At 33.1% G+C, this 15855-nt stretch overlaps 1 protein-coding gene across 7 annotated transcripts in view; it reads left to right on the top strand.

Annotated features, from left to right (window-relative positions):
- Positions 1-15855, top strand: part of CDKL5 (cyclin dependent kinase like 5) — a 261926-nt gene that overhangs the window by 141386 nt on the left and 104685 nt on the right. For all 7 annotated transcript variants that reach the window (XM_031958920.1, XM_031958916.1, XM_031958917.1 and 4 more), the window contains one exon: positions 3509-3554. In XM_031958920.1, the coding sequence (XP_031814780.1) occupies positions 3509-3554 (46 nt within the window). The remainder of the gene's footprint in view (positions 1-3508; positions 3555-15855) is intronic.

The raw sequence follows: 15855 nt of genomic DNA, 5'->3' as shown, positions 1-15855 counted from the left end.
GTAAGTCATACCAGACAACCATATGGAATTATTTATAGTTTTTAAAATGTGGTGCCAAACTTAGCATGCCAGCCTGAAGAAATAGTTATTTAGCTATTCAGCCAACATCTTAACTGCCATTCTGTACCAGATACTTGGCCAGGCTCTAGATATGTAAAGATAAGAACAGAACAGCTCCTGTTTTCAAGGAGTTCATAAAGGTGATGGTCAAAATTAAGTATCTTCAAAATAAATGCATGATAAATGTTGAGGAGAGATACCAGATGATGGCAGATCTAGAAAGGATAGAGATATCAAAGCAAAGAAGATATCTTTCTAAAAAAATTTCAGCTCTTATATCACCTACATTTTTCACTTAATCCCTTTCCTGATTTTTTCCAGAGAGCCTTCCCTTGTAATTAAGAATTTTTAAAAGTCAAAGGAAATTCAGTGAAAATAACCTGTATGAAAAAAAAATCTGCCATTATTACAGTGTTCTCCAGTCATGGTTTATATTTCTATAAAGAAAATATCTTCTTGGAGCCAATCTTGTTCATTATAATTTAATAATATTGTTTCAGTTGTGTTTTGTTATTGTTTCTATTTATATTACTGTCATTATTATATTATTTTCCTGGTTTTGCTTTCTTCATTTTAAATCAGTTTATATAAACTTTTCTTGTTTCTGAGTTTTCACATATCATCAGGTGACCATATTAATAGTTTGTTTCTCTTGGAATTTGGGCACTTGAATCACATTCTTGACAATTCCAAAATGCATTTCAGCACCAGTTCACAACTCTATTAGTAACGTACTGGTATTCAGCCTTGACTATTCCCATTTTATGGCATCTTTGCCAGGTTGTCAATTGTGAGGTAAAACCTCTGAGTAGTTTTGATTTGCACTTGTCTTATTAATGATTTGGATTATTCTTTCTTATGGCTATGAAGTTTGTAATTTAAAAAATTGATATTTTCCCTTGGTTACATTTAAAATAATTTTTACATTTGTTTTTAAAACTTGATTTTCAGATTCTCTCTCTTATCCTTACCTCCATTTCCCATTAAGAAGCCATTATATAAAATATTTCTATAAATGTCATGTTATTAAAAAAAAAAAAACCCTAACACTGTTCTCCTACCCTAATTTTAAAAACCCTCAAGAAAAATAAAGTTAGAGAGAGAGACAGACAGACAGACAGACAGAGACAGAGAGAAAGAGAAAAGAATGCTCCAATCTGTATTCAGACGCAGTTCTCTAGGTATGGATAAGATTTTTCATCCATAAGTCCTTCAGAGTAGTCATGGCATTGTACTGCTGAAAATAACAAAGTCATTTACAAATGGCCATCTCAGGACATTGTTATTACTTTGTATACCTTACATTTCATTTTGATTGAGTTCATAGAGGACTTTCCAGGGTTTTTTTTTTTTTTTTCTGAGAGCATCCTTCTCATCATTTCCCACACAACAATAATATTCCATGATAATCACATAAGTACAATCTATTCATCTATTCCCCAATTAATGGGCATTCCTTCAATTTCCATTTTTTTTTCCCTAAGAAGAGAGCTACTACAAATATTTTTATATGTATAGATCCTTTTCCTCTTTTTTCAAAAAATCTCTTTTGGTATTTATGCCTAGTAGTGGCATAAATTGTTAAGTCAAAGGATATGCATGAATTTATAGCCCTTTGGGCATAGATGATAATCTTTTGATCATTTATCAATTGATCAATTTATCTTATTTTTTTAAAAATAAATTTGACTTAGTTCTAAAAATTCTTTTTCCTCTTTTGATACAGCCATCACCCTGATGCAGGACTTGGACTTTTGCAATAGCCTGCTTTTGTACTTGCCATTAAATTCCTCCCTTCTTCAGTCCATTTTCCATTCCATTGTCAAAGTTTGATTGTTTCACCACCATGCTCAATAAACTCTAGTGGCTCCTTCGTCTTGAGAATCAAATACAAAATTCCCTATTTGACCCCCAAAGCCCTTTACAACCTAACCCCTTGGTATCTTTCCAGGCTTACATCTTAACTTTTTTCAACATAACTCCTTGATCCAGTGATACTAGTCTTCTTGCCATTCCAGGAATATTGCATTTTACATCTCTGTCCCTTTTACCTGGAATGTTCTTTCTCCTTGTTTTTCTCTGTTGGCTTCCCTGACTGCTTTCAAATCACAAGTAAAATACTATCTTCTATAAGAAGTTTTTTCCCAACTCTTCATAATTCTAGGGTCTTCCCTCTATTAATTATTTTTTTTAAATATCTTGTTTGTATGTATTTGTTTATTGTCTTCCTCAATGAATTGTGAGTTATGTCAGGGCAAGGACTGTCTTTGGACTAATTTTTTTTTTTTATATCCCCTGCAATGATAGTGCCAGGGACATATGTAAGCACTTAATAAATGCTTACTGACTAACCTACTGTCTTACTGAAATAGATTCTTCCCTTTTCATAATTGTCTATTCCTTTTCTTCTGCTAATGTCTGTTACTTTTATTATACCATTATCCTTCTAGTTTTCATGTTGGAAGGCATGTTTTCCTTCAAAGCTGGGCTCAAATGATTTCCTTCTGTTTCTTGAGCCCTACCTGCTAGTACTTTGTCTTCCATTACCTTGTTTCTGCTTTGCATTTATTTTATATGTACATATATACACATGTATTTTTCATCTTGAGAGATTGTAAAGTCTTTGAAGACAGGGACATTTTAGGCATTTAAAGATACTTAATGATTGATGATAAAAATATTTAAAATGTATGCTTGCCCTAAGGTTAGACAAGACATTAGTTTTCCTGTGTTTATTAATTCTTTTGTCAAATGTATTTACCTTCACTTTAGAATTGGGAATTAAAAGTAAGACTTCATTTAGTTCAGTGATTCCTAGTCACCAACTCTTGAGCTACCCTTTGCTTCCCTCCATCCCCTAAAAAAGAATAATAGAATTTCTATGCTCTGATAAAAATAGTGCTTCTTTATTTCCTTTAGGAAGAGGTTGGTGGAAGAGGCACTTGAAAAGAGTACATTGTTTATTAAAATAAACGTCTGTGGTTGTTTAATAACAATAAAAGATAATTTACTAGTGAGCCAGAGTAGAAAAAAACATTTAGATAGAAGAAAATTCTTTTTTTGTGTGTAGAGTCACTCTTGTCACGAGTATGAAGCAGTTTTTTAGAACCTACCATGTCCATAGTTAACAACTCTCTTAAACAGCTTCTTTTGACTACTCTAAACAGCTTCTCTTGACCACTTAAGCTTGCCAGTACAAATGAAGACTTAATTTCACCTTCACTCTGCCACTTTTTAATGGTCTAAAGTTATTTATACTTTTGCCCCCATTGAAATGGGGAGAATAGTTGGTCAGAATAATTTTGTGAAAGGCAAGGTGAGGGTATACTTGTCCTTGTGTTCTGCAAATATCTTTCTAACATGGCCATGATAGAATTTGAAAAATGTTTTGTATTGACGTTTGCACTTTGAAAATCATTTGCTTTTCTTTTGACTCTTCTTTTTTTAGGAAACACATGAAATTGTGGCAATCAAGAAATTCAAGGACAGTGAAGGTATGTTTTTCTGTACATTAAAATTTTTATATGCTATATATAGAAAAGATGTACTTTATCAAACAAAAACCTTATGACCAGCTGAGGTTTTAAAATAATAGCAAAAGATCAAATAATAGTATAAGCATCCTTTGATTTAAAATATTAGGTCCTTTTTATGTGAATAATTGAAAGTTACCATCATCAGTTGATAGAAAATTAATTTTTAGTTGAAGATGTTATCAGGAAAATATTTTATAAAATCTAAATAGAAAGAACTATCTCTAACTTGACCCTATATCAGTGGTATGAACAACTTGTATAATTTGAAGTAGATATTTCTATACTTTCATACATAACTTTGTTTTGGTATCACTTTTTGTGAATTCTGCTTCATAGACAAAATTAAAAATTTAGGGTGATCATGGTGTGCGTAAAGTTATCTCCAATTCATAATTTAAAATTCTTTGGGAACAAACAGACTTTTTAAGGAATAAGTAATATGCTTAGAAACTTTGTCGTATCTATAATTTTTGTTCTTAAGATATTCTATTGAAATATTACAGAATGATCCAAGGGAAGTATTAAAGCCAACCTATATTGACCAAGAGTGTGATAAAGAAGAATAGCTCACTTGAATGCCACAATTTAAGATCAATGCATTAGTTGAGAATGAATCAAAAGGACTGATTAGAAAAGCATGATTTTTGGAGTTTGTTAGATGGCTTGTGTTCAAAGAAAACCATTTTAAGACAATCAACTGGAGATCTATAAAATAGCAATTCATCATCAACATGCATTTATTTATTGAACACTGTAAGTCTTGTCAATAAATTAAGATGAATGCCAGTTTTATTAGATTAATCTTAAACCAAATTAACATTAAACGATTCAATAGAATCCAGCAATATAAAGGTTCTAGACAAAATGAAATTCTTTGTTTTCCTACTCTAGCAAGTCTAATATATGAAGTGAATGAATTACAATAGGATGCCTAAACAGCTATACCAATTATTACATGGGCAGCTGAAGAAAGAAAGGCCAAAATAATTGCTTTCATGATACTCTGAAAATAGCTTCAAGTAAAGGAGAATTGATGACAATTGAAGAAGAGATAAAATACATTATTAGAGGCCATTTTATCCAATTACATGGTAACAAATTTGATAATTTTGGGGAAATAGATGAATACTTAAAAATATAAAATAACTAATTAGCAAAGTTATAATGTATTTAAATAATTCTGTATCAAAAAAAGAAACTGAATAAACCACAGATGAACTGCCAAAGCCAAAAAAATCCTTGAATATCAGATGGATTTGCAAGTAAATTCCATCAATACAAGAAAATGAAATCTGATGTTATATGGACTATTTGCAATAACAGGAAAGAAGGCATTTTTACATTGTCTTCCTCTGATATGAATGTGATCATGGTATTTAAACCAGAAAGAAAGAAAGTAGTCTAAGAAAATTCTAGATTAATATTCCTAATGGACCTTGAAGTAAATTTCAAATAAAATTTCAAATAAAATATTAACAGATTGACAACAAAAATTAGGAAAATTCTATACTACTGTCACCAGATTAGATTTATAACAGGAATTCATAATTGGTTCAACATCACTATAATAAATCATGTTAATAACATAATAAAGCATGTTATATCAATAAATGCTGAAAAGAATTTTAGCAAAATCCAATATCTTATCTATGTTTAAAAAAAGAACAAATAAACCAAAACAACAAACACTAGAAGGCATAGGAATAAATGGACCTTTCCTTTATATAGTAAATAATATTTAAATAAGTTAGGAGCATATGTTATATGTAATGGGAAAAAATTAGAATTTTTTTTCAGTAAAATGAGGGTAAAACAAAGATGACCATTATTATCATCACTAATTATCAAAGTCCTAGAAATACTAGCTATAGGAGTGAAAGAAAGAGAAATTGAGAATAAAAATAAGAAAGAGAAAACAAATTATTGCTATTTTCAAATTATATGACTTACATTGAAAATCTTAGCATTAATTGAAACAAATCCTCAGAGTTGCAATATATAAAATATGTTCACATAAGTCATTAGCATTCCTTTATATCTCTCAGAAAACCTGAAATATGGATATGAAAATATGAAGAGAGAAATTCTATTTAAAGTAACTATTAGAAAGTGTAAATTATTTGAGAATGTTTCTACCAAGATAGAACCAAAAACTGTATAAATACAACTATGAAGTTGTATTTTTTGTAAAAATAAAGACATCTAAATAACTGGAAAATATTACTAGGTCATTGATAAAATAAATATAATTAATATAATTTTATGCAATAATATATAATATAGTATAATAAAAGTGACATTGATAATTACCAGGATACCAGAAGATTATTTTATAGAGCCAGAAAAAATAACATTCATCTCTAGGAATAAATTTGATCAAGAATCTCAAGAAAAAAAGGAAAAAAGAAAACAGCAACAAGAATCTTTTGATACCCAAGCTCAAACTATACGACAAAGTAAAAATGATTAAAACAGAGGTCAGTCAGTGAAAAAAATTATACAATATACAAAAACAAGTAAACAAACTTGGTGTTTGTATAAAATATAAACACTATACTTCTTAGGGTAACAACTTACACTTGGACAAAAACTATTAGGAAAACTACAAAAAAATTGTTAGATGCTAACATTTCATATTGTGCCAACATAAAGTTCATATATATACATGATTTAGATGTAAAAGGTGACATAAATAAAATCAGAAGATCAAGGAAGAAAATACTTATTTGGATTTTTGGGGAAAATTCATGATTAAAGGGATCACAAAAAATAAAGTGAATAATTTTGGTTATTATTAGAAACACACTTGACACTAAAATTCAGATACCAGGGAAAATTTATTAAAGAAGAATCTTAGGGAACCATCTTAACATTTCTAGCCAGAAGCAGATTCTGCATCCTCTTCAGGATAAAGGAGCACTGAGCACAGAAGCTAGACTTTTAGCTGGGGTAGTCCCTTCCCTTCGGAGAACAGAGTGTCTGTTCGATTCTGGACTGCAGTCTTTCTGATAAGCCTATCTATCTGTCTGTCTGTCTATCTATCTATCTATAAAATGTCCCCCCTCCATTATTATACATCCCATATTCAAAAATGGGGAAAAAAAAACTCCTACTGGGTGTGTTATTTAATATGCAGTTAGCCTATTAAACAAGTTAGTGCTTTGGTTGAGTCAGGTCATTGACTCCAATAAGTTTGAGGTCCATGAGCTATTATTGTAGTTTATGGTTTTCTCAAAAACCTAAGTCTCTTTCTGATTGGCTGAGTTACCTGTGCCTTCCTTAGCTCCCCAATTCCTTATTTTCTCAAGATTACTAAGAAATTAAAACTTAACTGTTCTGGGGATATTTAACCTTCACTAATTTCTCACATTTTGAAAATCCATTGGTCAGTGATGCTTATTGTCTTACATTGCCTTGACGTTTGCAACATTCAGTGGAAATCTTAACTTTTCACCATTTCTCACAGTTATATAAAATTGGTAGCTTTTTTTTTTTTTTTTTTTTTTTTTTTTTTTTGCCTAAATGAAAATTATGGAATTAAAATTAGATGTGAAACAGAAACTGGGGGAGGGGGGAAGCAGTTTCTCTGATAAAGGTCTCAAATCCAAGATATCTAAATAATTGAATAAAATTTACAAGATTAAGAGCCATTCCCAAATAGATAAGTTAATTAATCATTTAATATTTTTAAGTGCCTACCATATGTTCCAGGCATTAGTTAAAACATGAACAGGCAGTTTTTCTGAGAATGAATCCAATCTTTCATTACCACTACCAGCGCTCCAAAGTATTAATAATTAGAGAAATGAAAATTAAAACAAATCTGAATTCCACTTCACACACAATTGCATGGGTAAAGATGATAAAAGAGAAAAATCATAAATATGGGAGGACTATTAAAAAAAAAACAGATATTCTAGTGCACTGTGGAACTGTGGATTACAATTGGTCCAGGGATCCTCAAACTACGGTCTGCGGGCTTGTGGCCAGATACGGCAGCTGAGGACATTTAACCCCCTCACTCAGGGCTATGAAGTTTCTTTATTTAAAGGCCCACAAAATAAAGTTTTTGTTTTTACTATAGTCCAGCCCTCCAACAGTCTGAGGGACAGTGAACTGGCCCCCTATTTAAAAAGTTTGAGGACCGCTGGTCTAGACTTTCTAAAAAGCAGTATTCTTTTAAATAAAGATCCAAACTGTTCATACCCTTAAACCCAGCTATACCATCACTAGATCCATATCCCAAAGAAATTGAGGAGAAGGATCTCTATGTACAAATATATTTATAGGAATTCTTTTTGTGTAGCCCCAAATTGGAAACTAAAGACACAGCTTCTTCATGGGGAGTGGCTAAGCAAATTTGTAGTATATTAATGTATTGGAATATTATTGTAATAAGTAATGATGATAAAACTTTTAACTTTTTGAAGAAACTGGAAAGGCTCTTATGATCTGATTCAGAGAGAAATCAGCAGAACTGGGAGAACAGTTTACTTGTCAACATTATTATAGAGAAAAACAACTTTGGAAGACTTTTAAACCCTGATGAATAGAATCATAAATTATAAAATCAGAGGATTGAAGATATATCATGCTATCTCCTACCAGAAGGTGATAGATTTAAAATTCAGAAAAAGACTTGCATTTTTGCATATGGCCAGTATAGAAATTTATTTTGTTGGAAACAGGCCCCGTCTTCCAGGAACTCACATTATAATAGGTAAGAAAATGTGCAAGCAATATGTATACCAAATAAATGATAAATAATCCCTAAAAAGAGCTTCTCTCCTAGAGCGGGTGGGGCAAGTTCTTTTGTAGAAAGTACAGTTTGTGCGACATATTCAACATATATAGGACTGCCTGCTATTTAGGGGAGGGAGTAGAGGGAGAGAGGGGAAAAATCGGAACAGAAGTGAGTGCAAGGGATAATGTTGTAAAAAAATTGCCCTGGCATGGGTTCTGTCAATAAATAGTTATTATAATAATAATAAAAAAAAGGAAGTACAGTTTGAATTATGTCTTGTAAGAAGCCAAGGAAACTAGGAAAGAGGAGGAGGAGGGAGAGTATTCTAGGCATGAGAGGCAGACAGCCAGTGATATGATACATTATATGAAACACACCTTTTTAGGCACTTCCAAAGCACCAGTCTTGAGGATATACCCAAACATATTTTCAGTTTTTATTGCAGCCACATATCAATTTATAAACTTGTCAGACTCATGAATCCATTAGTGTCCTCTTTTCAAAATAGGAAGTTTTACTTTTTTTTTGGTCTTATTATTGGCAACTAGGTAGTAACGGGTTTCTAATCTGTGGGTTCACCCGAGCTGAGCAGAGCAGCTTAGAGACAAGACAATCAGGATACAAACAGCTGTTTAATTTTAAAGTGAGGAAAAGTTTGTAACCAGACATGGACCAGAGCACTGCCCCTAGTGGCAGGTGCCTGCAGCAGTGTGGAGATCTCAAGTTAATAGCAGTAACAATGTGAGGAATTTGGTTTACAGCAGAATTTCATGCTTGTCCAAGCTCAGGGACCGCATGATGCTGGTGGGAAATTCTGGGATTTTGTTATGGCTGAGGCTATCCAGAGGGTGGAATCATCCAAAGAACAAAGGATCATTATTATGCCAGGCTCAGGGCACAGCCTGCTTATTGGGCCTTATCTCTGGCAAACAGTATCTCCCAATATCTTGACTACTAATAGTACTAACAATTTCATTTATATGGCATTTTCACATTTATAAAACTCATGATTATAACCTTATAATATTAGTAAAAGCATTTTATCTACTTCTTGAGGATGAAGAAACTCATCTCAGTGAGGTTGGGTTTGATTCCTTTCATATTTCATATTCCAGTCAGATTTGGGATTTGAACACGAATAGCTTAATTTCAAACTCTGTGCTCTTGCCACTGCTTTGTGTTGAGCCTATATGATGCAGAGTTTTTGTTCCCTCCTGAATTGAGGTGTCACCCAGGTTAAAAAAATAAAAGGAAAGCATTTTATTCAACATCTATTTTGCACCTCCTATGTTTAGAGCAGTCATCAAGGTGCATTTGTAGGAAAAGATAGGTGAATTAGAAACTATCACTGCCCATGTGAAGATTATTAGGCCATCAACAAATTTACCTAAAATCTTTCTGATGATGCTTCTTTGCAGATTGTGTCAGGCACTGGGCTAATGGGGGCACCTGAGGGATGCAGAAAGAGGCCAAAGTCAGTAAGTCCTTGCCCTCCAACAGGAGACTAATGAGGGAGGCAGCAAGCATTCAAATGTGTACAAATAAGCTATATACAGGATAAACAGGAAGTAATTAGTAGAGGGAAGACACTAGAATTAAGAGATGTGAGAAAGATTTATTGCAGAAGATGAGGTTTTAATTTACTGAAAGAGTACTTAGAAGGGAGAAGTTATAAAGTGTAAGAAGAATAGAGGGGTCTAGGTTATGAGAGACTTTGAAAGCCAAACGGAGAATTTTATTTTTGATCTTGAAGGGAGCCACTGGAGTTTATTGTGTATGGGAGTTACACAATTAGAACTGCAATTTAGGAAAATTACTTTGATAGTCAAATAGAGGATGGACTTATCAACTGGACTAGAACTAGTATCTGACCTGTGGGTGACTGGAGCTGAAAAAGCAAACTGGACTGGAGAGACAGGCATCAAACAGAATTTTAATTTCAAAGTAAGGAAAACAATTGCAAGTAGAAATACATCTTCCAGAGGAGGAGCCCTACAAGGATAGGGCTTTTGTACATGAAAACCACAAGAAGGCAGGACCCAATGTAATCTTGAGTAAACAGTTGACATTTCTTGGGACAAGTTCCATCTTGAGGAACAGTCTCTAAGTTATTGGAATTGTTGAGTCTTTTGATTGTCTCAGGTTGTTAGTGTTGTTGAGCCTGGTGATCATTCAGTAGGATACAGAACCAGAGTTAGCCATGGTGGGAACTGGAGTGAAGCATCTGGTTTGGTTCACTTAGCAGTTATTAGAATAGGAATTCAGGAATTGTTAGCATGTCAGGAGATTTTGATTGATCACTTTCTGTTGCAGCATGTTAACTACTTCTGGCCCCTAGGTCATTGGGAAATAGGAATCAAAGCAATATTAAAAATTGTCATTTTGCCAGAGGGTGAGATCATCCAGAAGGTAAATGCAAAGGATTGTTGTTATGTCAAGTTCAAGACACTGCCTGCTTGCTAGGCCTTAACTCTGGAAAACCAGGGTATCTCCTAATATCTTTCCAGATGGTAGTGGCAAATAGACTCACTGTTAGGTTATTGAAATAGTCTGTTGCATCAGATTGGAGACAGTATTATAGGAGAAGAGAGGGTATATTTGAGAGACATTGTAGTTTTTGGATAAAAGGATGGTGAAAGATAGTTGAGGAATCCAGGATAACTCCCATGTTGTGAGTCTATAAAGGACTGGAAGAATGATTTAGTCCTTTACAGTAATGGGGAAGTTTGGAAGGGGAAGAAAAAAATAATGAAATAATTTTTGGACATGTTGAGTTTAAAGTTTGCTAGAGACCCAGTTTGAGATAACTGAAGGCAGTAAGGCAAGATAGGAAGATTTGAGAATCACCAGAATAGATATGATAATTAAAACCATGGATAATAATGAGCTCGCCAAATGTAGTAGTAACTCTGGATAGAGAAGAGAACCCATGACAGAGCATGGCTTAGATGAATATCTAACTACAGAAACTGAACTGTTGAAGTATGATAACTAATAGAAGTAGGAGAAAGTGGTGTCTCAAAAACGCAGAGAGAAGGGAATATGGAAAAGAGGGCGACTTGACAGTGCAGAGACTCCAGAGAGGTCAAAGATAATGAGGATTGAGAAAAAGGCCATTGAATTTGGCAACGAAAAACCAGTTACTACAGCAATTTCAGTGGGATAATGATATCAGAAACTGAATTTTAGGAGGTTCAGAAGAAACTGAGAGGAGAGAAAAGTTACCTATTTCAGCAGGCCTTCTTAAAGAGTTTATCCTCAAAAGGCAGAAGAAAGGATAATTATTAGCAAGCATAAGGCTTCAGAATTTTTTGAGGATGGGAGAGATATGGGCATATTGACAAGTAGGGAAGTAGCCAGTAAGTAGGGAGATATTGAAGATTAAGAATGTGAGGATGAGAGAAGGCTGTATCTACATTAGTAGTACCTCAGTATTGTTTTAATTTGCATTTTTCCAATCAGTAGTAATTTAGATCATTTTTTTAGAACTTAGAATTTAGAACATTTTTTCATGTGGCTATAGATAATTTTGATTACTTCATCTGAAAACTGACTTCATATTTTTCCATCATTTGTCATTTGGGGAATAGCCCTTATTTTCATAAATTTAACTCTTTTTTTGTATGAAAGATGAAATTTGCTTTATCAGAGAATTTTGCTTCAAAATTTTTTCTTCACATTTATAATTGCTAATCCTATTTCCCCTATTCTACTATCTCTTCCTTTCACCATTTCCCTTTTCAAAAATGTTTTGCTTTTGATTATGCTTCCCTATTTATTTCTATGAGCACTACTCTCTGTCTTCTCTTCTTCCTCTCCTACTTTCCTATAGGGTAAGATAAATTTTTATGCCCACTTGAATGTGTGTATTTTTCCTTTGAGTCAATTCCAGTGCGAATTTATATACCCCATATTTCTTTCTTTCTTTGTTTCTTTCTTTTCTTTCTTTTCTTTCTTTCAACTTTTTATTGACAGAACCCATGCCAGGGTAATTTTTTACAACATTATCCCTTGCACTCACTTCTGTTCCGATTTTTCCCCTCCCTCCCTCCACCCTCTCCCCCAGATGGCAAGCAGTCCTATACATTAAATGATTATGGTAGAATCTTGGATAAATTCGTGTGCGAACCGAACAGTTTTCTTGTTGCTCAGGGAGAATTGGATTTAGAAGGTATAAATAACCTGGGAAAAGAACAAAAATGCAAGCGGTTTACTTCATTCCTAGTGGTCTTTCTTTGGGTGTAGCTCTTGTCCATCCTTGATCGGATGAAATAAGTTAGATCTTGTCTTGTTGAAGAAATCCACTTCCATCAGAATACATCCTCCTACAGTATCGTTTTGAGGTATAAATGATCTCCTGGTTCTGCTCATTTCCTCAGCATCAGTTCATGTAAGTCTAGCCAATCCTCTCTGTTTTCGTCCTGCTGGTCTTTCTTACAGAACAATAATATTCATAAATTCATATACCACAATTTCTCCAACATTCTCCAATTGTGGCATCCATTCATTTCCAGCTTCTAGCCCTACAAACAGGGCTGCCACAAACATTTTGGCACATAGAGGTCCCTTTCCCTTTTTAGTATTCTTTGGGGTATAAGCCCAGTAGAGACACTGCTGGATCAAAGGGTATGCACATTTTGGATAATTTTGGGCATAGTTCAATTGCTTCCAGAATGGCTGGATGTGTTCACAATTCCACATAATGTATCAAAGTGTCCCTGTTTTCCCATCCCTCCAACATTCGCATTATCTTTTCCTGTCATTCTGGCCAATCTGAAGGGTGTATAGTGGTATCTCAGAGTTGCCTTAATTTGCATTTCTCTTGATCAATAGTGATTTGGAACACATTTCATATGAGTAGTAATAGTTTAATTTCATCATCTGAAAATGTCTGTTCATATCCTTTGACATTTATCAATTAGAGAATGGTTTGATTTGTGATATATTAGAGTCAATTATCTATATATTTTGGAAAGGTCCTTTATCAGAACCTTTGACTGAAATAAATGTATTCCCAGTTTTTTGTTTCCCTTCTAATCTTGTCTGCATTATTTTTGTTTGTCAAAAACTTTTCAATTTGATATAATCAAATTTTCAATTTTTGTCAGTAGTGATCTCTAGTTCTTCTTTGGTCATAAATTCCTTCCTCTTCCACAGGTCTGAGAGGTAAACTATCCTATGCTCTTCCAATTTATTTATGATCTCATTCTTTATCTAGATCATTGAACCCATTTTTTATCTTTTGCATTATTAAATGTGGGTCAATCCTAGTTTCTGTCCTACTAATTTCCAATTTTCCCAGCAATTTTGTCAAATAATGCATTCTTATCCCAAAAACTGGGGTCTTTGGGTTTGTCAAACACTAGATAATTAAAGTTATTGGCTGTTTTGTCCTTTGAACCTAATCTGTTCCATTGATCAACTAGTCTCTTTCTTAGCCAATACCAGATAGTTTTAGTAACCGCTGCCTTATAATATAATTTTAGAAGCTGGGTCACCTTCATTTGATTTTTTTTTCATTAATTCTCTTGAAATTCTTGACCTTTTGTTTTTCCATATGAACTTCGTTGTTATTTTTTCTAGGTCATCAAAATAGTTTTTGGGAAGTCTGATTGTATAGCACTAAATAAATAGATTAGTTTAGGTAGTATTGTCTTTTATATTTGCTCACCCTATCGAGAGCATTTAATATTTTTCCAGTTGGTTAAATCACACTTAATTGTTGGAAAGTCTTTTTAGTTTTGTTCATAAAGTTTCTGATTTTCCCTTGGCAGATAGATTCCTAAATTTTTTATCTCAGTAGTTACTTTAAGGAATTTCTCTGTAACTCTGACTTTGGATTTATTGAGAATATATAGAATGCTGATGACTTATGTGGGTTTATTTTATAACCACAACTTTTGCTGAAATTGTGGATTATTTCTAATAACTTTTAGTAGAATCTCGGGTTCTCCAAGTATACCATCATATCATCAGCAAAGAGTGATAATTTGGTTTCCTCATTGCCTATTCTTATTCCTTTAATCTCTTTCTCAGCTCTTATTGCCAAAGCTAGCATTTCTTATACAATATTAAATAGTAACGGTGATAGTGGACAACCTTGTTTCATTCCTGATCTTACTGGGAATGGTTGCATTTTGTCCCCATTACATATGATGCTTACTGCTGGTTTTAAATAGATACTACTGATTATTTTAAGGACAAGTCCATTTATTCCTATACTCTCAAGTGTTTTTAATAGGAATGGATGTTGGATTTTATCAAATGCTTTTTCTGCATCTATTGAGATGATCATATGGTTTTTGCTAATTTGGTTATTAATATGGCCAATTATGCTGATAGTTTTCCTAATATTGAACCAGCTCTGCATACCTGTTATAAATCCTACTTGATCGTGGTGTATTATCCGGGGGATGATTTTCTGTAGTCTTTTTGCTAATATTTTATTTAAGATTTTAGCATCAATATTCATTAGGGAGATTGGTCTATAATTTTCTTCTCTGTTTTCAACCTACCTGGTTTGGTATCAATACCATGTCTGTGTCATAAAAGGAATTTGGTAGGACCCTTCATTCCTACTTTTTCAAATAGTTTATTAAAGCATTGGGACTAATTGTTCTTTGAATGTTTGGTGAATTCATTAAATCCATCTGGTCCTGGGATTTTTTAGGAGTTGATTAATAGCTTGATTTCTTTTTCTGAAATGGGACTATTTAAGCATTACTTCCTCCTCTGATAATCTGGGAAGCCTATATTTTTGGAGGTAGTCATCCGTTTTGTTTAGGTTATCAAATTTATTGCTTAAAAGTTGGGCAAAGTAACCTTATTATTTCTTAATTTCCTCTTCATTGGTGGAAAGTTCTCCCTTTTCATTTTTAAGACTACTAATTTGATTTCCTCTCTCCTTTTTCTAATCAGATTTATCAAAGTTTTATCAATTTTATTGTTTTCATAAAACCAACTCTTGTTTATCTATTGTTCAATAGTTTTTAGTTTCAATATTATTAATTTCTCCTTTTAATTTTGAATTTCAAGTTTATTAATTGATTGGGGTTTTAATTTGGTCTTTTCTAGCTTTTAGTTTGCCAGAATTGATTGACCTTCTCTTTCTCTATTTTTTCAATTAGGCCTCTAAGGATATAAAGTTTCCCCTTATTACCCTTTGGCTGCATCCCACAAATTTTGTATGATGTCTCACTGTTGTCATTATCTTGGTGAATTTATTAATTGTGTCTATAATTTGCTGTTTCCCAAATCATTCTTTAAGATGAGATTATTTAGTTTCCAATTACTTTTTGATCTATTTACACCTAACTTTTTGTTGAATGTAGTTTTTATTTCATTGTGATCTGAAAAGAAAGCATTTACTATTTCTGCCTTCCTGCATTTAATTTTGAGGTCTTTATGTCCTAATGGGAATGCTTATACAAGACGAGAAGACCCTGTGGAGCTTAAGTCGCATAACTCAACAAATACCAACATAACCTACTGGAACAACCCATTATAAGCCAAGTT

Source organism: Sarcophilus harrisii, chromosome 3, assembly GCF_902635505.1.
Source record: "Sarcophilus harrisii chromosome 3, mSarHar1.11, whole genome shotgun sequence".
In the NCBI taxonomy this organism is placed as follows: Eukaryota; Metazoa; Chordata; class Mammalia; order Dasyuromorphia; family Dasyuridae; genus Sarcophilus; species Sarcophilus harrisii.
Note: the sequence above shows the minus strand (reverse complement) of the source record. Positions and strands in the feature narration are given on the sequence as shown.